General features: G+C 38.0%; 2 protein-coding genes across 2 annotated transcripts in view; one reads left to right on the top strand and one right to left on the bottom strand.

Moving 5' to 3' along the window:
• The window catches only part of SYN2 (synapsin II), a gene marked incomplete at its 5' end in the record, with an annotated part of 110,894 nt that overhangs the window by 58,318 nt on the left and 26,072 nt on the right, over positions 1 to 26,504 (bottom strand). The gene's annotated exons all lie outside the window — the stretch shown is intronic.
• On the top strand, positions 1,700 to 25,782 carry TIMP4 (TIMP metallopeptidase inhibitor 4). Its single transcript, XM_008948186.1, has 5 exons — positions 1,700 to 1,832; positions 18,819 to 18,916; positions 24,073 to 24,187; positions 24,841 to 24,965; positions 25,133 to 25,782. The coding sequence occupies exons 1-5, from the start codon at positions 1,700 to 1,702 to the stop codon at positions 25,328 to 25,330; spliced, it is 669 nt and encodes a 222-aa protein (XP_008946434.1). The 3' UTR covers positions 25,331 to 25,782.

Genomic DNA, 26,504 nt, shown 5'->3' with positions numbered 1-26,504 from the left:
CTTGAACTTCCTGTGCAAGGTTTCAGCCTCACGTCCTTATATTTTCACTGACACGAAAAGCTTTGTGAAAGAATTACGTTTCCTCCAGGTAAGAACAGAGATGTTAACAGGTCTAAATTATTTTCAGGTGTTGGTCCTGGAATTGGATCCAACCTTATGATCTGAAGCCAAAATATCAGGTTGGAAAACTAAAAATCGAAGTATGGCTACTTGAGCTATATCAGGACATAGTGTACAACATCTCTGGCTCAGTGGCTCAGTTTTGTATGTGACTCTAAAAATGAGACTTAATTCTAACAATCCTTAATTTTTTTTTTTTTTTTAACAAATGGAGTGTGTCTTTATGGGAGGTGGGAGGAAAACAGAAAAGAAGAATCAGAACACGAATAATTGTAAAACTGACCTCTTACTGTTAAAAAATAAAATAAATCTGCTGCTGTGAAACAGGTACACATCTATATAAAGATAACAAGGTACTTTGTGTACATCTACCTCTCAGTCTCAAGAGAAGAAACTTCCATGAGTCTGGATTGAAATAGTTCAAATTATGTTAATGAATTTTCAATTCCTAAGCTTCATTTGTGAAGTGACAAAATATGCAATCCTTCAAGCAGTCCTTTCCTGCATGTCAATTTATAGACATATTTTATTACTCTCTAATCAAACCGTATGTTGTTCCCTCTTGAAATAACTTTTTTCTAAAAGAGGGCGTAGACATGTTACACACAGCCAGGCTGCTATAGCAACAAGGGATCTGAAGTTGAAAAGGATCTCCAAACTCTTGTATTTATGTCTGTGCTCCATGTATAACATGAGCCAGAAAATATAGATACAGATCTGCGTTGATTAGGACTTGAATTAATCAGGAGTGCAGAGAAAGAGCCATGCCTCCAACACACACTGTTGGTATATTTTCCCTTGCTGTTTGAAATTACATCTGAAAATTAAATCTGAAATTAAAACTAATTTAAAAAAAAAAAGCTTTTTATCGCTGCTTTTATTTTTAATTCACTATGTCTTGTAACTACCAATTGCTGAAGGCTCACAAACAGAGCATTGAAACGTTGCCTTTTCATGAATCAAGTTCTGTCCAGCCTGCAAACAGGGACGTCATTTCAAGAAAACGCACAGAAGTGCAGAGGAAGATCAGGGACTGCAAACGAAAACAGAGCTTAAAAAAAAAAGCACAGCTTTGTTTACTGACCAAAATAGAGAATGTAGCAGGACTAGGTTTTAAAGCCAAACTGGAAGGCAATTCACTAGAAAAAGAGAAAAACTTTCTTCAGCTAAAGATCAAAAAATCAGGCTCGGATACTTGCAAAAGATGTTTTTTAGTAAAGGCTTTTTGGATTATTAATAGTTCCATGACTCAGAGCAGCAACTCGGCAATGCTTACTAAGGTAACCTCTCGTCTGGTACAGTAACTTTCCCCAGTGATGTGATTTTTCCTTAAAGGAAGGCGGAGTTAGGAGTTGGTGTCAGGGCCATAAATAAGAGGGTCCTATGTCAGGGAAATGAGGAGTCGGCTACCATAAGCAGCTTGCAGGGAGCATTAGAGGGCTTCCCGAACCCCCTCAGGCTGCTGAGACCGAACTGCACACCGAAGAAACCGGCTCCGAGGAACTTCAGCCCCGAAACTGAGGAGGGAAAGGAGGAAGCCTTTCTCTCCTGGCCGAGCGAGCAGCTGTGCCCCGGCAGCATGAAGCCCGGCACGGGTCGGTGGTGGGGCTTAGTGCTGCTGCTGCTGCTGGCTCCCCGAGCCCGGGAGCTGGTGGAGGGGTGCAGCTGTGCCCCCGCGCATCCCCAGCACCTCATCTGCGACGCCGCCCTCGGTGAGTGCCAAGGGTCCTGGGGGGCACGCAAGCGACCCCTCCGGGGGTGGGCTTCGGGCCGTGACTGGGGGTCACCCGCCGCCTTAATCCCCCCGCGGATTCTAAAGCAAAGCCACTGCGGAGAGGGGGCTATGGAAAAAATATTAAATGGTTGTAGCTGTTTGGCTTGTCTTGCTTTTCCTGAATATTTTGTGGTTATAAATTGCTGAAATTGCTGTATTACTTAGTGGCTTTTTTAAAAATAGGAACGGCTTCTATATTGAGTCCTAACTTCAGGTATTCCTCCCTGCCTACTCTCAAGTAGCTGTTAGCAGCATCTATAATAGAATATTCTATAATATTCCTTCTAAATACATCTACTTTGTGTAAACTATGCATATAGATATTTTTAATATCGCTTCAGGGGGCAGGTTGGAACGAAAAAACTCCCCCCAATAAAAGCCCCCAGTGATAACATGTTGAAACACTTGATCTTTGTTCTGCTATACTACAATTTATTTCATTGATTCTTGGGGTTTTCTGTCATTTTCAAAACATATTTTTCAGGAAACAGACAGACCCCTTTTATTTTCTGCAGATCAACTGGCTACAGCAGCTCTGTATAAATATAACTTTCCAGTCTTCAGGACAACTTTCTACCATGATATACAATCAGTACTGTGGTTGTCAACTTATAGAAAGAACCTAAAGATTTCAAAATTAGACTGCATGGGGATAAGAAAATGTGACATTTTGCAGTCTTTTGATTTCATTAGCTCAAGCTAAGGCTGGTTAGCTTCCATGTAGTGTGAACAGTAAATGTAGAACATGAGTTTCCAAAGTGTCACAAAATTAGCATCTCTATGGGGCAGGCAATACCTTCTGCATACTGATTAATTGCTTTTATACCCTGACAGAAAATCTTTGTAGCCATGACAAACTCTAAGCTCTGTTTGTGGCCATCAGTTAAATTGGTTTTTAATCTGCTCGTGTTCAGCAATCTTTTTCAGCAAGTTACGTCCCCCAGGCATTACAAACTCGGGGGGGGGGAGGGTGTTTAAGGTGTGAAGGAAAACAGAAGTTATGCTATCAGGAGCTTAACTGTGCATGTCTACATTGAACTCTGTCAGTCTGCCTCATTCCTATACATAAGAAAGCGACAGTTCTTCAACAGACAATGCAGAGATTTTCCTAAATAAACAATTTCACAGTATAGAGGAAATTCAAAATACTCATTATGAGCAATCTTCCTGAGGGAAGCCATTCTTATGATGTATATGAAGATTTATTACATATTTAAGATACATTTTACAAATGGTAGCTATATGCTACTTTGTTTATATTTCAACACTGAGGATTGTAAAATAAAACTACCTTGTATTTGAACTTGATGCTCAAGGTCCTACTTCTATAAATATTCCTATTTAAGAAATATGAACCTCTTGGCTAAAGAATGTTTAGATCAAGGATCTCTTTTTTTAATATTTATAATTTTAAAATAATGTTTCTATGTATTATAAAATGATAGAGAAATTCCTTCATATAAATATGTGTATACATATTTTCAGGTATGCCTTTGGCTGTGTGTACATGCTAAACTTGCTCTAAACATTTATGGATGAATTATTTTATTAGCTTTGGCCACAATATCTTGCATAAGCAGAGCAGAATGACTTTAAAGGAGCTGGAGAAGAGCAGTGGAGTTGTCTGCCCTGTGTAAGAGAGAACTACCCTAACCAGACTGGCCAAGACAGCTCCTCCATCCCTGATGCCAGAGGTCTTTGATTTCTCACCCATGTCCAGGCTGGGGCACCCTGGGGAAGGGGCAACGCACGGTTGGAGCCCTGGACATGGCACCATCCCCTGGGACAAGGGCTGGGCCTCTGCATTTTAACCAAAGCAAGTTTGGACCCACATCTGTGTCCTCAGGGCCACCTGGTTCTTAAGAGGGCCAGTGAACCCCAGGCCATGCTAGTGAACATGCCCCGCAGTAGCACTTCTCAAATTTCTGTTAATATCACCGTACTTAAAGATTGATTTTTTTTAAGATTTAAGAAGATTAAGTTTTAATGTCCATATTCTAATTTCAACATTTTCATGCTTCCAAAATATTGATAAACAAGGGGACAGCTTTTCAGCTACCAAAATCTATGGCAGTTGAATGCTAACCCAGCTATTTGCTGAAACCACTCAATTTTATTCAGTTATTTTTAAGTTCATCCATCTCAGTACCCACAAACACATTCAAATATTTCCTTGCTGAATAAAACCTTAGCACATCTGATTGAGAAAAAAAGAAACCAACCCATGCCTTTAAATCCACAGTTAAGGAAAAACTGAGGCAAAGTCTCAGTCTTGCTCATAGAGCTACCAACCACTGTATTGGCTCACTGCATTATTTCTCATTTTCATTCCGTATCTGCAACATTTTTAATTTCCTTTAGAATCACTTGTGATTTGGGTGCAGTGAGAAAGGGCATGGGGAGGGGGCCCTGAATCAATAGACAGTACTTGAGCCACTAACTGACCATGCAAAGCCGCTCAGAAACTTCAGCATTTATTTGAGATACCCAAGGGAAATCAAACCAAAACAACAACAAGAAACCCAAACCACAAAACAACAAGCAGAGAAATTAATCAAGTCTGGGACAAGCTCTTCTCGCTTTTACTTTTGTTCCCATGATTAGCTCTGTGACACTTTGACTTTTACTGTAAGGAGGCTCCTGTGGCTTTATTCTCTTTCTAAATACCCACAGCTACCACACAACCTGAGTAACCTGATGGAAATAATGGGCTTTCTGACAGACCTAGAGTACCAGAGAGCACTACAAGTGCCATGCCAGCCCTGCCAATTCTCTCACCTTGGGTTTGGTAGTTAATCTTCCCACAGAGCCTTAAGAGGGTGTGATTTTGTGAACTTCTCAGTAGTTTTAAATTTCATTTCAGAGAGAGGTAAATCTTCATCTACCAGACTTTTCTCTCCAGAATCTCCCTCTCTGGAGAGATTCCAAACCTGTCTGGTGTGATTCTGGGCATCCTGCTGGAGCAGGGGGGCTGGACAAGATGATCTCCAGGGGTCCCTTCCTACCCCAGCCATTCTGTGAGTCATCTGTAGGAAGCACCTAGCATCGTGAAGATACACACCTCCGATATAAAAGGGGAGATACATTCCTCCTGTGTTCTTCTAACTCATGCTGAGGCCCTCCTAGGATATCCTGAATGACTTCAAGCCCCAACACCTGTACTTCTTCAGAGGACTTCCACTGGAAATGGAGGTGGGAAGTTTTCAGAATAGATGTACCAGTACTGACCTCCCACCACTCCCAGGAGAATCCAGGAGGCTTTCTCCTTACAGAAATGGAACATGATGAGGATGTGCTGCTTAACATTTTAAATTCAGTAGTGAGGCACCATAATTTCAAGCCAATAGAAGAAAATTCCTCTGAGAATTGATTTTGTTTGAGAAAACCATGGATGCAATTGAGTTTATCAGACAGTGGCAAGATAAGATATTTCCTCTTTGACCTCAGTCTTCCTGGACTCAATTCTAAACCAATGTTCACATCAAATTAGAGAATCATGTAGAGAGGACCAATTCCTTTCTAATGTTTAATTCATGCTGGATTTTCCCCCGCAGGCATAAAGAATGTTATTTTTTGGACAGTAGGACAAATATGTAAAAACTCTGCACTTCTTAGCTATCTAACACCAGAACTCAACCTTAAAGTTAGATGTATTCTTTCTGATTTAAAGTGTTATTGTTGTTTCTTAAGCATACATTGAAAATGGTATTTTTAGTGAATATTGAGCACCACACTTCAACAGAAATGGCTAACAGATCTTGAGTAAAAATAAATGTATAATGTAGCTTCAGAGAATAGTTCTATAGCTTTGGAGGAGAGCAGCACATTTAGAAATATGATGGAAGCTTTACAGCTGGAGCTTGGAAGCATTTTCAGTCTGCTAAAATCTCATAAGATCATGGAGATCAGGCATTGTAAGATGTGCCAGATGATATATTAAATTTTAATCACATTTAAAAATAACAGTAAAAAATTTATTTAAATACACCAGAATTAAGTTTTCAAAGCCAGCTCCCCTGGGATAAAATTACAATATGCTGTTTCTTTATTATTAAATTTCATATTGAAACTCTCATGGCTCAGTGTCCCACGATTTTGCCTCTATGCAATATACTAACTACTTTTGTACTAGAATGGATTAATTTGTACATTATTAGAGTAAGAATTAACTTTGCCTGATGGGAAAAACCAGCACTGGGAAATGTAATAGAAACATAGACAGTACTTCTTCCAAGTGAAACTAAAGTGGACTTTATTTTTTATTTGTATTATACTATTTTATATATACCCACCATATTCATAATCTCCCAGAGTCTACTTGCTGTGAGGAGTGTGACTGGTGAGGCCTTGACCCAGGCTGCCCAGGGAGGTGATGGAGTCCCCATCCCTGGATGGGTTCAAAAAATGTGTAGATGTAGCACTTTGGGGCCATGGTTTAGTGCTCATAGTAGTGTTGGGTTGGTGGCTGGATTTGATGATGGATTTTCTTGGAGGTCTTTTCCAACCTTAAACAGTTTTATGATTCTGCAGATACTGATTACATCTTCAGGCTGATGAGCACCTTCAGTGGGGGTTCTGACACAAATTTAAACAACTATGTAATTAATCTCCATGTGTTTGGGAGTACAGGGTTCATACAAACATAATGATGATATCACTTAACAAAAGACCATTAGAGACAGGGACACAACAGACCTTAGTCTTCCGTGAGAGTCTCAACAGCATCCCATAAAAAATCCTGACTCTTGAATCATAGAATGGTTTGAGCTGGAAAGGACCTTAAAGTTCAACTAGTTCAAGCCCCCTGCCATGGGCAGGGACACCTCCCACCAGACCAGGTTTCTCAAAGCCTCATCCAACCTGGCCTTGAACACCTCCAGTGATGAGGCATCCACAGCTTCCCTGGGCAGCCTCTGCCAGTCTCTCACCACTCTCACAGGTATATTTCTAGAGTAACTTGTCATAGACTGGAAAGGATTATGCAGCTACCACTGCTCAGGGGTCCCACACAGACATAAAATCTGAGTTTCTATTCCAAGAACTGTGAATTTGATTATAGAAGGCACGTATTGGACTTTTGCTGTTCTAGTTCTCTCTCAAACAACAGGAAAATCACAACCCCCGAGTGAAGCTCTTAAAGAAGAAATTTATTTGCAACCCTGTAAAGGCCCATCACTAGTACAAATGCCCACATATTATAGTCAAGTTGTAATTGCAATACATATAAATTTCTGGGCATCACAGGCTGAAACTTCAATGCTTTTGAAGATACAAAAAAAGGCTGCACTGACTGCAGAGATGCTGTGCTGTTAATCACTGTTAATCACACATAGCTGTGCCTGTCTTTGCTGAAAGTTCAGTAAAGCACCTCAATATTCATGTTTAATGAATTGTTGGGGTGCTGCTATGGAAAATAGCCATCTGAGCCCTTCCATTTGCAGCTAACATCTCACAAAGTGTCAGTGCAACAGCTTCCTAGGGTAAGGGCTGTATTTCCTGTTTGGGAGTTGGAAGTATTACCTGAATAAGATCTACAAATAACCCGAAACCTGAGAGTTAAAGATAGAAGCAAACATTTTAAGAACTTATTTCAAAATTCCTCATCTGGTTAGGTTCCTAACTTACTTTTCAGTTCTGCATTCAAGACCTGAATTGCATTGCCAATATCATGCAACTCTAAGGATCATTTCCAATCTTCTGTAAATAACCATTCTACAGAACCCTGGCATTTAAGCATGAAAATGGGGCTCATTCTGGAAAAATGCAGTCACTCTCCTTTCCATTGCTTGTTGAACTTTTTCATGGCAGTGTTCCCAATAGCTTAAAAGTTGTAGCTGTAAAATGAGGTGGCATCATGAAACTCAACAACGGGAGAGAATTTTAAGGAGCCAAATCCACTGAGCACAACACTGCTGTCAATTACAACGTAGTTGACAACTGTACAATAATTTGGCTTTAGTGAAAAAAACGTGGAGATGAGTATTGTGTAGTAGTATGAAATCTCAGAAGACTTACCATAGCTGCCTGATTCAGAAGTAACTCAATAACACTGACTCATTGCCGAGTATGTTATAAATGCAGGGTAAGAAAGCTCAAGAACCACGTTACTTTTACTTAAATGCATGCACTACAGTGCTGAAAAACTAAACCCCATGATTTCAAACCCAACGTTCTACACACAACGTGGGGAAAACAACACTCAAGCTCAGAAACAAAGATTAAATAACATAAAATGCTGAACATGAAAGACTGCCAAACTCTTAATCCTATTAATCTCCGGACTTTAATCCCTCACTTTCTCATTAAAAAGTATCCCAGTAACATGGGGTTTCTTCCACAGGGAGGAAGGGACATGCAACTATGAATGGAAATCTACACTAACATCGTGCGTGTCGTTCTACCGACCGTAGAGTATAAAGAGAGTGTTATTCTTCAGCTGAAATTAGGCAGATGTTGATTACTAGTCAAATGATGTGGTATTCGAGTCTTGTGAAGCAGAGAGAAATATTTCTGGTAACATGAGTAGCAGCTGTAAAAACAGTGCAGAAAAATAAAACTGACCTTGAACAACATTAGGAAATCGTGTTTGGTTTTAGGTAATATTTAATTTAAAAGAATACCACACATCTGTTAAAAATACATGCACCTCTTCCATTTGAAAGTTTCTTAAAACTTGATTTTAAAACCTCACTCTCGTAAATTGAAAGTATTATTCTAATTAAAAAAAAACAAACCCACATAATCTTCTGGTTTAACAAGGAAGCCAAACCTGATCAACTCTTGCCTTCAACACAAGGAATTTTTGCATCCCGAGCCAAAAACACGCAGAGATTCACAAAATCCTGACCTACCTGAGAGTCCTAATGAGCTTAAATATAGACCTCCTGCATTTTGAAAGGCTAAAATGAAAATGCATTTTGGATGCAGAGTAGCACAGTTTTGTGTTCATTAAACAGAGAAGAGTAACTAAATTCTGCAAAGCATGTACATTGCAAAACAATACAGTGAAAGTCAACAGGCATATGAAATGGTGATAAAATAATCCTTGGTATCAGCTTTATCAGCTTCAAAAGTATTCATGGGCTTTTCAAGATGGTGAGTTTTTGGAAGGCAGTAATTTTTTCTGAATAAAAATGGAATGAATAACAATGAACGATGAAATATCCTAATTTACTACTCAGGGGAAAGAAAAGGTTTTTCACTGCTGTCTTGTGTAACTAAAAGATGTGCACAGTGGCTATATTAATTGGGTAGAGGGACCCATACTGATTAAAATATTAAACCTTTTCAAACCTATTTGTGACCTTTCCCTGCAACATCCAATATGTAGGTCTACCACCTTCTTTTTCTCCTTGCTTTCTGTATTGCATTGTGGGTTAGTGGAGTTTAGGTCTGGTCTAATGCTTACTTTAAATTAATCTTCCCTTTCAAAAATTTCCCTAGAGCTCTTTCAGCCTAGGTGCTAAGACGTTACTGTAAGGATTCGATATTCCAGTTACAGATATTTCTCATGGAACTGGAAGCACTACTAAGACTAGAGAATGCTCTTCCACACATTGCTTTCCAACTTGCTTTTCTCACTACCGTTAGCTATGTTCTTCAACAAGCGCTGTGGTTACAGATCCAAAAAAACACTTGTGTCCAAAGAGTCCAGTAAATTCCACTATTTTTCCTTCTTGCTACTTCAGAATCTGTGCTGTGAATTTAGTTATTTTATAGATGACTATATGTATTTATTGATGGAGTACCAAAAAACTAAAATACAAAGCCGGAAAAATAAAATGGCCTTTACATCATAGAATTGTTTTGGTTGGAAAAAACCTCCAGGATCATCAAATCCACCCATTGACCTAACACTGCCAAGCCCACCATGTCAACCCAGCACTGCCAGGTCACTACTAAGTTACATCACTCAGCACTTCATCTACATGTCTTATAAATCCCTCCAGGGATGGGGACTCCACCACTGCCCTGAGCAGTCTGGGCCAGGGCATAGCAACCCTTTCAGGGAAGAATTTTTACCTAATATCCAACCTAAAACTCTCCTGGTGCAATTTGAGGCTGTTTCTTCTTGTCCTACCACTTGTTTCTTGGGAGAAGAGACTGATACCCACCTTGCTACAACATCCTAACTAGCATAAATATCTTTTGAACTAAAGACACCTTGACTTTTGGTCTAGGAGTTGTGGACAAAGAGTGAATGTTAACAATGTAGACTTACAGATAAGAAATCCATCCTGCAAATACATTCTGTTTATATCTAGAACTGAACTAGTACAACAGCTTTAAACATCTGTGTTGGGTTATAGTTTGGACATGAAGCTACTGTTTGTTGATCTGTCCTGTTGAAAGATAAATTTATAGATGAGCTGTGTGTTAAACACATTGTTCTTTTTAAGCTAAAGATCATTTTAAAGTATTTTTCTTGGTTCTTCAAAGAGAAAAGAAAGTACAGAGTTTAATGTCAGGTTTCCAATCCCAAAAGATTAATGATGATCTAGCATCTCAGCAGATAACCTGAAATAATCATCTGTCTCTCTAATGAAGTCTGAAACAATTAAAAGCTTGCATAATAATTCAGAAATCAACAGTGTGAAAGAATGGTTGCAGCCTCCTTTATGTTGTAGGCATCAAAAGCTGTGTGGAACACATGCACTGTATGGCAGTGACAACACCAGACATCAGAAAAATTCGCCAAATTTGTTCTCAAAGCAGTGTATTGTTATGTCTATCTTGTCACCAAACTGGTACCGTCCTCTAAAATTTGGCCGCACTCCTGTGAGGCCATGAAAATGATCTCTGAGGCCAGGCTGAGAGACCTGGGGTTGTTCAGCTTGGAGAAGAGAAGTCTCCAGAGAGACCTTTTGGTGGCCTTTCAGTATTTAAAAGAGTTCTGTCAGGAAGATGGTGACAGACATTTTAGCAGGGCCTGTTGTGCCAGGACAAGGGTGATGGTTTTAAATGAAGAGAAGGGAGACTTAGACGAGAGATAAGGATGAAATTTTTTATGATGATGGTGAAACACTGGCCCAGGCTGCCCAGAGAGGTGGTCGCTGCCCCAGCCCTGGAACCATCCCAGGTGAGGTCAGGTGGGTCTCTGATCAACCTGCTCTAGTTGCAGATGTCCCTGTTCAGTGCAGCAGGGTTGGACTAAATGACCTTCAAAGGTCCCTTCCAACCCAAACCATTCTATGATTTCTCATCTCCCATGAACACTGTGTGAATTTGTTTGATAAAAAGCATGAGTTTTCACTCAGTATCTAGGCTAAACTTCTAACCTACTCTTCTGTCCCTGCAAGATCGAGAGTCTTCTGTAGAAGAAGAAAAAAAAAAAAGTGAATACTTTGAAACTATTTTTCAGAGGCGATGATGGTGCCCAGTAGATTTTGATTAAAAAATCCACGAGAAACCCAAATGATTACCAAATGATGGTAATTCATTTGGACACTCCTTGCAGCAGTAGTTACTACAGGAAGTGCTTGACATACTTGACAGAAAAATATATCTATTCAAAATAGAAAAGAAGAATGAAATACGGTTTTTTTTTTCCTTCAAAAGGAAGGAAGCTAAACCACATGGATGCCAAATCCTTCCTTAAAGTAGTTAAAAATTAGCATAATAATGAACAGAAGATGAAACCCTTTTGGTGTTAACAACCAGATCCTGAAAGATCACAAATAAATTTGAGTCCATTTGCAAAAGTATAAGTTGCCTATGAGTTTAACTCAGGTTACTTACAGTAAATAAAGATAAGGATTTACATGACTCCAAGCTGAAAGCTAAATAACTGAAGCAATAAAGAGTAGAGTAGTTTTTGAAAGTAGAGTACAGAGATTTTTGCATGCAGTACAGGTCATCTCAACTCACAATATACGAAAAGGAATTGGAGCTGAGCCTTTTTTGGATTCACAGCAGAGAAAAATAAGGAAAAATATAAATGGGAATAGGATAAAAAATCATGGCATTTTTATGAGACTAGAGTTGGCAAATCCTTCAGCGAGAACAGAGAAACCAGAAAATTTGCTGTTAAGGGACTTGCTTTGAAAAGGCCTTAAACATTTCAGGTTAAGAGCAAGTTATTAAGCCATAACATTACTCTCACGATACTAGCACTTGATAGTATTACTTATTACTTTGTTTTATTAAAACGCAGCAGCCACGATGCCTGTTCCAAGTCACATGCGTAACACACAAAGATTCCCACAACTGCTTCCCATAACAACAGCTACACATATTCTCCTAAGTGAAGAGCAGGTGAATGCTAAAGTACCTCTATACAGTATAGACACGCCCACTGTGTTTCACACCTCTCTTCCTGAGAGATTGCAGATAACTGAGCATTACTGCTATTTCTTTTGGAAATTCAATACATGCAAGTCACATACTGAAATGCAAATAAAAGAAAATAAAAATCTTCACCCTAAAAATTATTTCTAAGTGTCTAAAAGAATCTGCTTCAAAAACAACAGTGTGCATATAAAGCTATGTGTTAGCTATTTAATGATTTCTTTTAAAACAATATTTTAATGTCAAGCAATCAATAACTTTTGCCTTCCTTTGGACAAATTGCCTTCTTTTGGCAGCATCAGCTACATCTGTGAGTTTAAACCAAAGTTACGGTGCTCTTTTTGTATTGCTGATACTTCTTTCTTCCTTCCATGTGCATTTTGAGAAATTACAATCTTTTCCATACACAGATATATGAATATTTAACCAAGTTAATTTGCTTTCTTCATTGGTGAAACTCAAAGCTTTACAATCTGCAAATGTAGCAAGTAAGACTATTTTATAACTGAACAATTAGCATATTTAGTTAAAAACGTAGCAAAGCTGCATAAGGGAAAGTGGCAATGCTGTACAGATGGGAATCATGAGTACAGAGTAAGACTTTTACAACTTCTTGTACTGTTTAGAGATTTTGTAAGCAATATAAATCGGCAGCAAACACACCCTATTTTATTCAGAATTCTATCCAAGCTATCTATTCTCTTCTTTCTATATTGCTTTGAAGTGCGTTTATTAATTTTTGCGTGTTGCAAGAAATTCTGTTGGATTCCTCTTCTTTTCTGAGGTTGATATTTTTCTTCTTGCCTACTGATTCCTCTCCCTCTTTGAAAGAAAAAAAAAAATCAAAAGTTTAGTTTCCAATCTAAAGAATTTTTTTTTTTTTTTTTTTGGGTCATATCTCTGTACTCATGGAACTCCTCACATACTCAAAACTGTCCTTGGATTCCTCTGGCCACTTTTACAGTATTATTTGCCAGCATTTTTCTTCAAGAGACCAAGAGTTTGTAAGTTTGGACCATAATGTATTTGGTATATTATCTAAGGCATCAAAAGGCAACCACGGTAAATAAAATATTAATTATTCAATTTTTGAATAAACTCATGGTCTCAGAGGTTGGGGCTCCTGCAGGTGTCACTCCTGCTTTACTTCACACAGCATACTCTAACTGATAAATAATTTCAAACACTTTTGTTTTTCAATTTTGCACATTTGGATGCTTCCTTCTCCCTGTTCCCATAAATATTCAGGATGTCATCCACATAACAACACATTTTTCTGATCCCTCTCCTTGTGCCACTTACTCCTTGTCCCTACAAGAGCAATAGCATGTGGCAACAGCTTGACTGACGTATTAGATATTAAAGAGACAGGTAGAAACAACTGCTCAAAAATCACTCCTCATATTTTAGGTAATTAAATGACAGGGCTAAGCTGAGGCAGTAAAATATGAGAGAAAAAAGAGCTCTAATGAGTCATTGTCACAAACTTGGTTCCTACCTTTTTCAGTAACTTACATCTTTAACTCTCATCCCTGGAGGTGTTTAAAAAACATGTAGATGTGGCACTCGGGGACATGGTTTAATGGTCATGGTAGTGCTGGGTGGTGGTTGGACTTGATCTTAGAGGTCTTTTCCAACCTTCATGATTCTATGATTCTATCTTTCTCTACTGTCAACATAGTTTTTGATGTATCATTTAATGGTTTTTTTTTCAACAAAGCTGATTCTGATTATAAACTTCTGTGATATGAAATAAACTTCCCTATCTCTTGACAAAAAAGCTGCTCAAAAGTGATGAAGATGAAATTTCTATTCAGCTAGCTATGGTATAGGCTGTAAACTTAGTCTGAAGTAAACTGGAGGCTACAACTGAAACACAGACTCTTCCTCAAGGTGTCCGTTTGAAGGATGTTGCTACTCCTAGTTCTGATCTCAAATCTCAAAAGGGATCTAATTATTTGGACACGTCAGGACTCACTGCTTTTATTTTCTGAATGAGGAAATAAAGGGCTGAGCTGGCCCAAGCAGCAAGAATACTCAGCAGAAAGGATGAAGTAGAGATCAGAGACTTTCATGTGCAGTTCAGGAAGCTGCCTATTTTTGAGGCAGTGTCAATGATAGAGGTGCTACTTCTAAAACTTGAAAGAGGCCTTAGAGGTGCATAAAAGGAGAGAAATCCCAGGGCAAGCTAGGAATACAGAAGGCTGGCACAGTCCCAGCACTACAGCTTCTCCTCCATGCAGAGCCACACTTCTCTGTTGATGGACCTCAGAATCTCCTGCGAGGCTAAGGGACAAGATTTAGCTCATATTTTTACAAAACCCAGCCTGGACACCTTACCCTTCCATCCATTAACCTCCTACTGCTGAAGGACTGGAGATCATTAATGAGGAAGGTTTGCTTTAAGCTGCAACTCCCTAACCAAAAATATATTCATTTATGAACTGCAGATATTGCATAGTTTATCCCTGACACAATGAAAATTCCAGTGCAGCTAATATTTCAAACTGGATGTATCCATCGTGCTAATAATCTATGAATCACTCTAGAAGACAGTGAAGTATTTTTCTTTGGATAGAAATCACATCCCAGAAACAAAAATACTGAACTGAAGCAACAGCTTAATAGTCATCTGTATTTCTCATAGGACCATGATCTTAACACACTTGACAGCTTTGTTGAGGATGTAGCTTGAATGCTTTTAGAGTCCAAACAGATGACAGAAGAGATTTTCAAAGCTCCAAGTGTCTGCCTCCCTATCTGCCCATCTTGAAAATTTATACTTGTAGCAATATTTTTACTTATTTATGGTTTATACATTTAAAATAAGAATGTATGTATGCAATTACAATTTCTTATGTCCAGTAGCATCTTCAATATTTTCCTGTGTAAGGATTTTTCATTCTGTAGTTGCTGATATTTAACAGATACTGAGGAAAAAAGATCTCATTCATTCATCATTTTTTCCTTTCTCCCTTACCTGCTATTTCTTAGGACAATAAAGTTAGTCTGGAGAGCAAACAGCAATTTGTTATGGTTTTTGAAGGATAATAAAGCTGCTTTCTTTTGTCAAGGAAAGTTGCCTGTCTTCAAACAATAGTACTGTGACCAATAGGTTAAGAAAAAAGGCTAAATAGCATCATCTTAAAGCTTGTAAAAGTACAATAATACTATTAAAAATAGTATCATAAAAAATCTCTAATAGACAAGATGATGGCACAGTTTGTTTACAGGTAAATAATTAGTGTAGCTAATTCTGAGAAAAAACATCCAGGTTTGGGAAAGATGCAGTTAATGCCTTTCTACCTGTACCATTTATAAATACTTCTGTGCTGTATAAAACCCAAAGCTTTTCTCCTGGCTCTATAAACACAAATACATCCCATGTTATACTAAGTGAGTTCTGTCTTTCATCCAGTTCAAAATTATCATTTGTTGATGCAGAAATGGTTGGGGAAATAAAAATATTCTTAACACATTTTTAATAATGACGGTTCCATAGCCAAGCTGATGTATGAACAGAACTTTGTCCTCCTATAACTGTGATGTGATTCGACACCAGTAACCAAAGCAGGAGCTGCTCAGAGAGGACAGCTTGACACTATGGACTGAGCATCATCATGGGAACCAGCAATTACCAGTGTCATTCTGTTCTGAGGCTCTGCCTGACCCCTGCAAGGCTTTGGTCACACCAACTTCCTTTCAGTTCAGTTACCTGAGACATCCTTCAGCTACAAAGTGGGGATACAAGTTTAAATTTTGGAAAAGTTCTGTGAGTTCCAAAGCATGAGTCCTGCAGAAATGCTACAAAAATACTGGTTTTCAAAAGACAGGCATCCATATATTTTTAATGCAGAACAAATCTGAGGCAGACTGAATTTCTGGCATTAGAATATGGAGGCTCTGCATATGTATTTCATATATGCAAATTCCTCATAAGGAACCAATCACTGCCTGACAGATAAACTGACTTTATTACACTAAACAACCAGAGGCTGTTCTCAGTCAAGCAGAGGAGAAGCCAAGCCAGCCATGGTGTACTTGAAACCATTTCTTGAAAAGAAGTGCAGACTAGGAGGAGTCCTGAGCTCTAACCGCCCTCTGAACCACGAATGAGGAGAGGGAGATGTCTGGGCCCAGGAATGCTAAATCAGGAAGTGCTTGTGGTCAAAAACAGAAGCAACCACATGAATAAGAGGTTTTAGGAGACAGCTAGACGACACCGATCGAAAAAAAAAAAAAATTAAAGCACAGAAAAAAGAAACGCAAGAAGGATTAAAAGGCCCAAAAATATTTGAATCTGGTTTCAGGAGAATAGAAAAGTGAAACCCAAATAACTGAAGATGTAGACATGCTGTCACAATACAACTTCCTTGTCCTTTAAAAAAAAACAAAATAGAAAAAAGATCGCAATTCATTTTTCCTTTGCCATCTGGAAGCCTTCTTTTAAATAAACATATGAAACACACACAACATAATGATTTTCATTTTCTTCTACACACCCAGAAAAAGATCTCTTCATGACAAATCCCCAAATGTTATCCTTTCAGCCTTGCATAACTCCATGGAGACCCTCTGAGCTATCACTGATCATCTTGTAATGCTCCTCTGAGATGTTAACAAGCAGGATTTAATAAAAAATATGAACATGAGTAACGTTTCAACACTAAACACAGGGGAAAATTAGTTTTAATTATTCTACAAATATTTTCATTTCCTGAATATAAACTGTGTTATGGCATTAAGAAAATAATGGAGCTAGCTCCTAACTGTTGTCTCACCCCTCACTTTCTATAGCGAGTGAACTCTAATGAAAAAACCTTCTATTTTTGGAAATAATGATGCAAAGGAAAGCAATGCAAAACAAAACAGGATTCTAATTTGACCTTTCCAGCAGTATAGTACACACAATCCACAACATTTTCTATCTGGAATTAGATCAAAGCCCTTAAGAAGTACTGTTAATTTGTGGGAACATAACACATCTGCAGATGATTAAAGGGATGCTGCCACTTACCATTGGAAATGAAGAATTTGCTGTTCATACTTTAAAGAACTCTGTCCTTCCAGTCCAACCCGTAAGTCTAAAACACTCCTTTAAAAGAGTTTAAATGGCCTGGGAGGATGGAGCATTGTGCCAAAAGGTAGAGTACTCAAGCTTTGAAGCTGTAGGCAACTGCATCATGTTGATTAATTTATCTAGCTTGCTCTGGCAATAAGTGAGGAAATGAGAATTGCCCATTATTAGATGGGACTCACCTCTATTTGGCTGTAAGGAAATTCACAGTCTGGGTTTCTTACTCCTCTTTAGATGTGATGTTTAGAGGTCAATCTTTCAAAGCAATGGGTTTGGGGAAAAGCATGATTTTGATGCCAAAAGATTTTGCTCTGCATCAGTTTGATTTTTTTTGTAGTGAAGAAGTATGAGCATTTCACTGGAAAAGTGGTCAAGCCCTGGAATAAGGGTTGAGGGAGGCTGCAGTATCTCCATCCTAGGAGATACTCAAAGCTCAGCTAGACACAGCCCTGAACATCCTGATTGAAGCTGAGCAAAAGGCTGGACTAGACCTCCAGAGGCTCCTCCTGACCCAAGTTATTCTGTGAAACATTATGCTTGTCTCATACTAATTTTGATAGAATGGTTCTTCTCATCGTGAAAAAATGACAAGAAAATAAGAAATAAAGTGTCTGAGATTTGTCCTCATATGGGAGAATATTTTCTGGTCTCTACCATACCTTGCAGATGTCCTTGCACAGATCTGCTCAAGTGCAAACTGGACTTACAGCTGAAATGAGTTTTGGCTGTTGATTGCTCCAGCTTTTACCAGTATCTATCCATCCAGAACCGAGCAAAAATAGGACACTCAATACTTCTGGGGGATAGAAGTCCCCAGAGGAATTTCATTCACATATCTTATTCTTAGAACCCTGTTATCCTCTGTGCCTAACAGTCCTGGTGTATTTTTAGCAGCATATAGAAGAGATACACCTCCAACAAACAGGAAAAAATCCTATTTCTTCTTTCACAAAACCTCATATTTCCCCTGCCTAGAGAACAGGAAATAAAACATGTCAGAAGAGGTAGTAGTTAATTTATACAGATTAATGCAGCTAATGATGTGTTATGTTAAGAAAAATGCTAAAATGCATAGTTTCAGAAAAGTGAATGAGAGACTACTCTTCTTGTCTTCTGATTTCATGCATAAAATTGACTTTTTAACCTTGCCTGGCACAGTCTTTTAGAGTGTTAACATCAAGTCTATTTAATTGAGCAACAATTCTGTCATCAACAGAAGTGTCCCTTTCCTTTGCTCACCGATTTTAATGATGGGTGTCTGATAAAATTTTAGGGGACTCAAGTCCCTCAAAGATTTTGATGGATGGCTTTGTCAAAACTGAGAGCCAACTTAATTCAGATTTCCAGATTAATGGAAATTCAAATTCATACTGTAGGCAGCCCACTTATTTTTATTTTCAGGAGTTAATTCAGTGTAGTGTTCTCATAGCAAAAAGCCTTAAAATCTATTTCTAGGTAAACTGTAAAAACAATGTTAAAAACCTAGCAATGTAATTTCCACTATTGCTTGTAAAAGTAAGCACATGCTTATCTGCATTTCAATCTTTTTCTCTATTACAGTGATTCGAGCAAAAATAACCAGTGAAAAGGTGGTTCCTGCCAGTGATGATCCTCTTGACACCCACAAAATGATCCGGTATGAAATCAAACAAATAAAGGTACATGGAATCACTTAGCTATTTTGAAGTTCAATGCTGATAACAACTGACTACAAGTTATCCCTAAATGCTTTTAGCTAGAAAAGGCTCCAGCTGCCTTCATGGTTAGACCCAGTTGAACTACACAACAGATCAAAGAAAGTAGGGATTAAAAATAAAAAGAAAAAAAAATAAAGCTGTTATGGCATTCATGAGTTACATGCTATATAACTGTATTTTAATGAAAATTTGTGTTACTCACAATTGCTTTATGACTACTTTATGAAAAGGTACTTCAGCCCATGAATGGAGTTCATTCTGGTGGATACTTGATCATCTATATTGCATTGTGATATTGCAACTCTCTGACTGGATGATGCAAACTTTATAAACAGAAGAAAATATTTGCAGCTGGAAAGACCTTTGGTCATAAATGAATGGGGATATTTTCAGAAACAGGAGTTCTTCCCTGATATTCATTAAACAAAAATCCATCTGCATGAATGTGGTTATGAAAGCAAACACAAACTGGGAGCTCCCAAAAATACACTCATGCAGAATCCTACAGGATTTGCCCACTATTTCTTCAGCTCGAAGAAGGAGACATATTAACGTGCTTTAAGATGACATATCTTGATCTCAGTCAAGTCACCATCAAACTCTCACTGATGTAAAAAAGATCATGATCTACCTGTTTCTGGAATACACAAAAGAGGAGTACACTCAATTAAAATGTGTTCGTGTGCATTGGTACTAGTTTTTGGTTGGCTGGCTTTTTTTAAGTTTTCTTGGTGATTTTACCTCTCTTTTTATCATAGATTATTATTTTATGTTATTTGTATTGATTTGTGTTATTGCATTTACTGGGAACACTTAAGTAGATCACTATGAATGGCTACCAAAAAATAATTCAGTCCTTCAAATTGTATCAGTTGGTCACCTTACAGGAGTTTTACTAAAAATAATCTATGGGAAACAAAAATACCTCAAAATAATCACAAGGACAGTTATCACACATGACTTCTGTTAAGGTTTTATAGCTATTTAACAAGCCAATTCTTTTTACCTTGCTAAAACAAACCTAAAAACTGTTCACCATCTGCCAGATTCTGCCTTCTTAACACTATTAAGGATGTTTTGAAACGTTTCTTCACAGAAATAAATATATAAATACCAGAGTGATTCTCTTCCCTCCCATTAGCACTTTAATTTTCTGTTGCTACCCTGCAACACTCCAGTAACTTTAGAGAGATGCAAATCATCTCATACTTCAGCACAAAAAAGAAGTCTAGTCTAGGTTATTATTTCCAGTCTATAATCCTGTTCTTCAGTAACAGCACATGGAAATCTCTGAACCATATTTGTATACTGGGGTTGCTTTGGAATTCCTCCCAAATTTTCTGAAGCGGAAGCCTCTTCAAAACTCAACAATCAGTCAGAGATCTTTCCACTAAGGTTCAGAAGTCTAGTCAGCTAGGACTAGACAAACCAGAGAGATGGATTCGATGATCTTAGAGGTCTTTCCAAACCTAAACAATTCTATGAGTCCATACAAGCTTAGACTAAAGACAAGCAGGTCATTAACAGCCCCACTTTATAGATTTTTGCTTCTGGACAGCGAGAGGAGGCAGGAGCTGAGGCTTCCACCCCAGTACCCAGAGCGCTCCTCAACTGCATGGAGACCCAGCTCCCCGCTCAGCATCTCTAACAACACAAATGGAAGGATTTTTGTTTGAAATCTCACTCCTGTGAGCAAACAGGAGCTTCTATAAACTGTGAACCTTTTGTGGGATGGCTGGCAACGTCAGCGTGGCACTAACATAAATCCTTAACAGAAACTCTGCCTGCACCTGGTAAACCATAGAGGAACTGATAGAGTGATGTAAACCTGTTTTACTCTCAGCTTATCATTCAGAGATGGTCAAAATTAAGAAGGGCTGGGCATACTCGAAAATTGCTGAGAAACATTCACTTCTAAGTTAACAGAAATGTGATGGGAAAGTGTTGTGGATAATATTGCAAAGTCCACATCAAGTTACCAAAGTAAAGGGAGTAAGGAAATCTAAGTAACTCATGCTTGTAAGCATTTGCTAAGTGCAAAATGATTAAAATACAGCACTGTTTACAATCAGCCCGATTTGGCCACCTCCAAGTGGAGGGACAATCCACACCACAGAAATAGCTTGTCAGAAATCCCCAAACTGAGCCTCATGGATCAGTGACCTCATTTGTCTATCTGTTTCCTGAAGAATTGAGAACTTGGTTGACCAGACCATTAGCTCGGTCACACCGTTTCTTACCTTCTCCCTCAGGTGATAACACTTGAAAGACTCTAAATCAACAGCATATGTCAACTGGTAGAATGTTTTCTTCTCTCGAGTGCTTCCAGAATGATATCTCACATTGTAAATGTGATGGCTTGCAGTTCTGCCAAACTGAACAACCCTTTCCATGTCAGATGGCACTGACTGCCTGTTTCTGGCTAACCCAGTGAACAAACATTTACAGGACTGGGGGGGATTTGCTTAGAGAATTTGCTTTATATAACATAGACAGTAAGAACAGACTCGTTAATCATGTCTTCTGAGCTGTAAGACCTATCAAGCTAAAACATGATTATCCACTCAGGATTAGTTTTGGTGAATACTTTCTAAGACACACAGGTATTTGCATCTCCCTCAGCAATTCTTCTCCCCTCTTGGAAAAGAAACACAGAACCTAGAGAGGTTACATTTTACTGCAGCCATAAATTCAGCAAAATGCTGCTGTTTCTCTTTTATTTTACTCTCTGGGCTGTTTGACATGTAACAGTGTGGCTGGTTTATGCTACTCCTGTTACAAACATGATATTTCAGTTATTTTAAGTGCAATGCATTAGGCTTAGCATTAAAACAGTTGTATTTTTGGACAAAAATAGTAAATACGGTTTTGTTGTCAATCTTCAGAAATAAGAGAAAAGAATAATTATGGGGAATCTTCATCTTATATCTATGAACTAGCATGTCAAGAAGCCATGTATTTTTCCATTAACTGTTATTTTCTTTTATTGCAATATTTACAGCATTATACTAAAGAGAAAAGAAAATATGTGATTTAAATGCAAATGAATATTTGTCTTCATAATACTATTGTTACTGACTTTGTCCTCATACTTACTTCAAGAAGCCAGCTAAATATTAAAACAGTGCCATTAGCTTTTGCAACACTTTGTCCTATATTATCAGAATAGTGAAGACACAAAACATTACTGTCATACGTGAAATCAGCACATTTTATCAAATTAAACTAGTATATGCAAAATTGCAAAGTATTTTCCACACAAGCTGCCTGGATGGAAACCCATTGAAAGAATTAAACTTCTTCTTCCAGAGAAATATGGTACCATTAAATATGACTTACTGAGTTGAACAGAAGATTGTAATCTTAAGAAATGCTTTAACAAATATCTAGGTCAAAACCTGAGAGAGGTCAGACTACCATTTAAAAAAAAAAAAAAGCCAATAAATCAAACACCAAATTAATTAAAATATTAGCTAGACCTCCATTATAAATTGCCATAGAATTTTATCTTTTTTTTTTAATAGCTAAATCAATTTGTATTGTCTGAATAACGACTCAATTTATGTCAAGTGATGATATATTAAAAGAAAAGTTGTAGCCCACTATACATTGTAGCTCAGCCAAAGGTCGGAGTACAGAGAGAACTCATCAGGGGATGGTTGCATAGTTCATGTAGTTTCTACGTACTAGACATCCATGTCTAGTACCTCTGCCCTGAAAAAGGCAAGTTTCAGCCCAACAGAAGCAGAGGACTCAGGTTTTGAAGAAGACAGAAGTCCAAGGGCTCTTAAGAGGAGTGAGGAAGGCCCAGGGCTCCTGCTGAGGTGCTGGGTCACCATAAGGCAGGCTGCTCCACAGCACACAGCAGCCTGCTCCCACCTCCTTATCTGGTCACCCATCTGAGAACTTTATGCTGGGCTCACATATCAGACTACTTTTATCTAATAAAATTGGCCACATTTTCATTACATATGTTTTTATGTTATTTTTCCTGCTGCCTTTTTTGTTTTGTTTTGTTTTTTGTTCAGTGTGTTTGTTTTTTCTACTAAGTATTTCAAAATTCCCATTTAATATTTTTGGATCGGGAGCCCGATGACAACAACTTTGGCTTTTTTTTTTTTTTTTATTCCAGAAATAAGGCTTCAGAAAAACCAACATATCAGAGCGTGCTTTCTAGTGCCCTCTACTATTTAAATCTCCTGAGAGAACTTGAGTAACGCCAATACATTTTCCAGTGCTGCCAGCTGCAACTGGGAGAACCTGCTCTTGGGAGCTGTCAGCCTTGTGGTTGCCCACAGCTGTCCACACACAGCATGATGTCACTGAATGGGGCCCCTGAAGTGCTGGGCTTTCAGTTATGTCATATTAGGTGAGGACAGGCATTCCGAGGCTGATTAGCATCTTATGGTTCCTTCTCACATTTGGACACGGCTAAATTTGTTTTCATCTTTTAATGGCTTGGTTAAGAATTATTTTCATGCCAGTTAAGGGAGCGTCCAACCCAAGCCCTGCACAAGCTTTGATCCTGAACCTATCCATTTTGGTGCTGCAGGTCACAAATTCTAAGAGCTGGATCCCATTTGCCAACAGTTATTTGAGAAGGTTGCATTGGGCAAAGTTCTGAATGTGGAAGACCAGCTTGCTGGAATGACAGAATATAAGAACAACGCTGAGCATGTTTCACATCTCTGAAGAGAGACACTATTACACTGATCAAGATAAAATTTCCCATAGTAATAAATTGAGAAATTTTTCCATCTTACAATGCTGCAGAACCTTGTTCGAGTTGAACAATGTTGCTGCATTGCTCCCTAAGTAGAAGATGCCAGTAGAATATCAATGGAAGACAAAGCTTTAAAGATCCATTAAAAACTCCGGAAAAGCACATCATAACGCTTATTATTTTTAAAAATAGGGACCTAATTTATTTCTAAAAATAGCAGATATTTCATTTAGTGTAGAGAAGGGTGGGTAACTTAGAGAACTGTTGGTAATTTCTCACACTTTAGAGGTCTTTAAAAAGAGATGCACCATATATTTCTTTCAGCTGTCATTTGCAACTGTTTTTTTTTGTGTTATTTTTTCCCACTGCTGACTTTGTTTCTGATAATTTTCAGATGTTTAAAGGATTTGAAAAGCTGAAGGATGTCCAGTATGTCTATACGCCTTTTGATTCGTCACTCTGTGGAGTGAAACTAGAAGCTAATAACAAAAAACAGTATCTTTTGACAGGTAAATTAGAAGTAATGTATATATAAAACCAGAAATCACTGCTTAGATTGGCTTTGCAAAAACATGCCAGCCTTTGATTAAAAAAAAAAATAATATACTTATGTACTAAGTAATACAAACAGAATGAAATGTACAAAGTGTGGAAAGCTGTAATTGTACCATGATCTTACTCATTTCCCACCCTTCATCCAACAAACCTAAAGCAGTTTCAAAGGAAGTCATAGTCAGTAACTACGGAATTAATAAATAGGAAGCATGCCATTATTATTTGTTTAAAACTGATTTCCCCAGGAGTGCAAACACGCTTAACACATCCCTATGTGTGTGCAGACCTGGAGTTCTAAGTAATCACAGATTTTTCTAGAGAGTCTTGAAATCTAGTTTAATATCCCACTGCATTTGCATCCATCCCTTGCTGGCAGATTAACAGCATCTTTTGAAAAATATCCTTCTTAAATCTTTTGTATTTATTCAGCATGCGATCAGCAGACTCACTCTCACAGTTATAATTATGTCCGTTGAAAAAAGCATGAAATATGACTAATTTGGAGCAATTAGTTAAAAACCTCAGGTGCTCTTGTAATGTACTTCATCATTATTTAGAAAACAGTTTGATTTGCTTGCCTGATTTTTCTTCCTTTTCCATGCTGTAGGCCAAATTTTAAGTGATGGCAAAGTCCTCATCCATTTATGCAACTACATTGAACCGTGGGATGATTTATCCTTGTCTCAAAAGAAGAGTCTTAATCAGAGATATCAAATGGGCTGTGGCTGCAAAGTAAGTATAAAAGGAAACACTGTCTAGCAGTGGAGCCCACCTTACAGGCACTAGCAGCTTTCACTGCTGGGAAATGTTCTCTCATGCACCACATACATTATTTGAGAATAAATACCATTTGAAAGAAACCTGTAATATTCTGAATTCATGTCCTATTTCACATTTAGATCACTACCTGCTACATGGTGCCCTGCTCAATCACTGCACCAAACGAGTGCCTCTGGACAGACTGGCTGATAGAAAGAAAGCTCTACGGGCACCAAGCGAAGCACTATGCCTGTATCAAGAGAAGTGATGGCACTTGCAGCTGGTACCGAGGTGGTCCTCCCCCAGAGAAAGAGTTTATCGATATCAGCGAACCTTGAAATGATCCCTTCCTAAAAAGCCTTGGAGTCTAATTCCATCAAACACTGCACGCTCACAGCTTTGAACTGCCATCGTCTAATGTATCTGTTGCTTAGAAACAAAACCAAATTGTCCTGTACAGCTCAAGTACGAGCCTGTGGAATTGGCACTCACACAAGGGGAGGAACAAATCTCCTGGAGGTAGCCACTCTAACGTTATGCCTTGAACAGAGAGGCTCAAGACTCCTCTGTGTCCTCTCGGGCATAACAAGTTTCCCTTTTACCAATATGAATGTATGAAAACAGAAGAATTGCCAGAATTTTGTCCCCTCTTTCTGTTAACCTCCAGATTAAGAGCCCCAGGTTTTATTCCAAATCTTTCAGATGAACTACGGAATGTTTTATAGAACTATTTTTTTTTTTCTGTATGGAAGTCTTCTGATACAAAAGAACTATTGTACAGTGTATATGTAAAGTATTATAACAATGTGCTATAAAAAAAAAAAAAAGACTCAAAAATCCCTGTATTTCCTTATCTGTTGAAACAAGCTGAACACTTCGGTGATTAAAACAATCTGTGCTCCTTATTTTTTACGTTACTTATGTCATCACTTACTTTAGCTACAGAGTTTTAACTTTCACTGACAACTAAGTTAAAAAACAGCCTTGATAATCAAAATCCTCTTACCTAATTCAATATTCTGATGGACTAGCTACACGCTGTTGAAAGAAAAGCCAGATGTTCTAATGCTTCAGCATTTTATGGAGCCAAAACAAATGACAGGCTAAAACTGCTTATATTTACAGAAACCATGTCCATCATCACAGCAGCTGTAGTACTTGATAAAGCCTCTCTAAATATGTGAATAAATCATTGTATTTCAGCAAGTTTAAAAGCCTTGGCTTTAGAAAGTCATGTAAAAACATAGGCAATAGATGGTGAATAATTTACACAAAGTGATTTCTAAAAAGTTCTCAAACATTCCACCATATTTAATAGCTTAAATTTATATTAATGATTTTTCATTAAGGAATACTCATTGTACTCTGTCACAATGAATTTGGTAATTTGTGAACTTATACTAGAGAAGTGTTAACAACATTTTGCCTTTTAGTTTTTACGTGTCTTTTATGAATTGATTACTGTAGTTAATAACTAATCTCACATATTCACATTTACGGGAGTAATTCAAC

This window comes from Merops nubicus, unplaced genomic scaffold (assembly GCF_000691845.1).
Source record: "Merops nubicus isolate BGI_N331 unplaced genomic scaffold, ASM69184v1 scaffold15599, whole genome shotgun sequence".
Lineage (NCBI taxonomy): Eukaryota > Metazoa > Chordata > Aves > Coraciiformes > Meropidae > Merops > Merops nubicus.
This window is presented reverse-complemented; position numbering and strand designations above follow the sequence as displayed.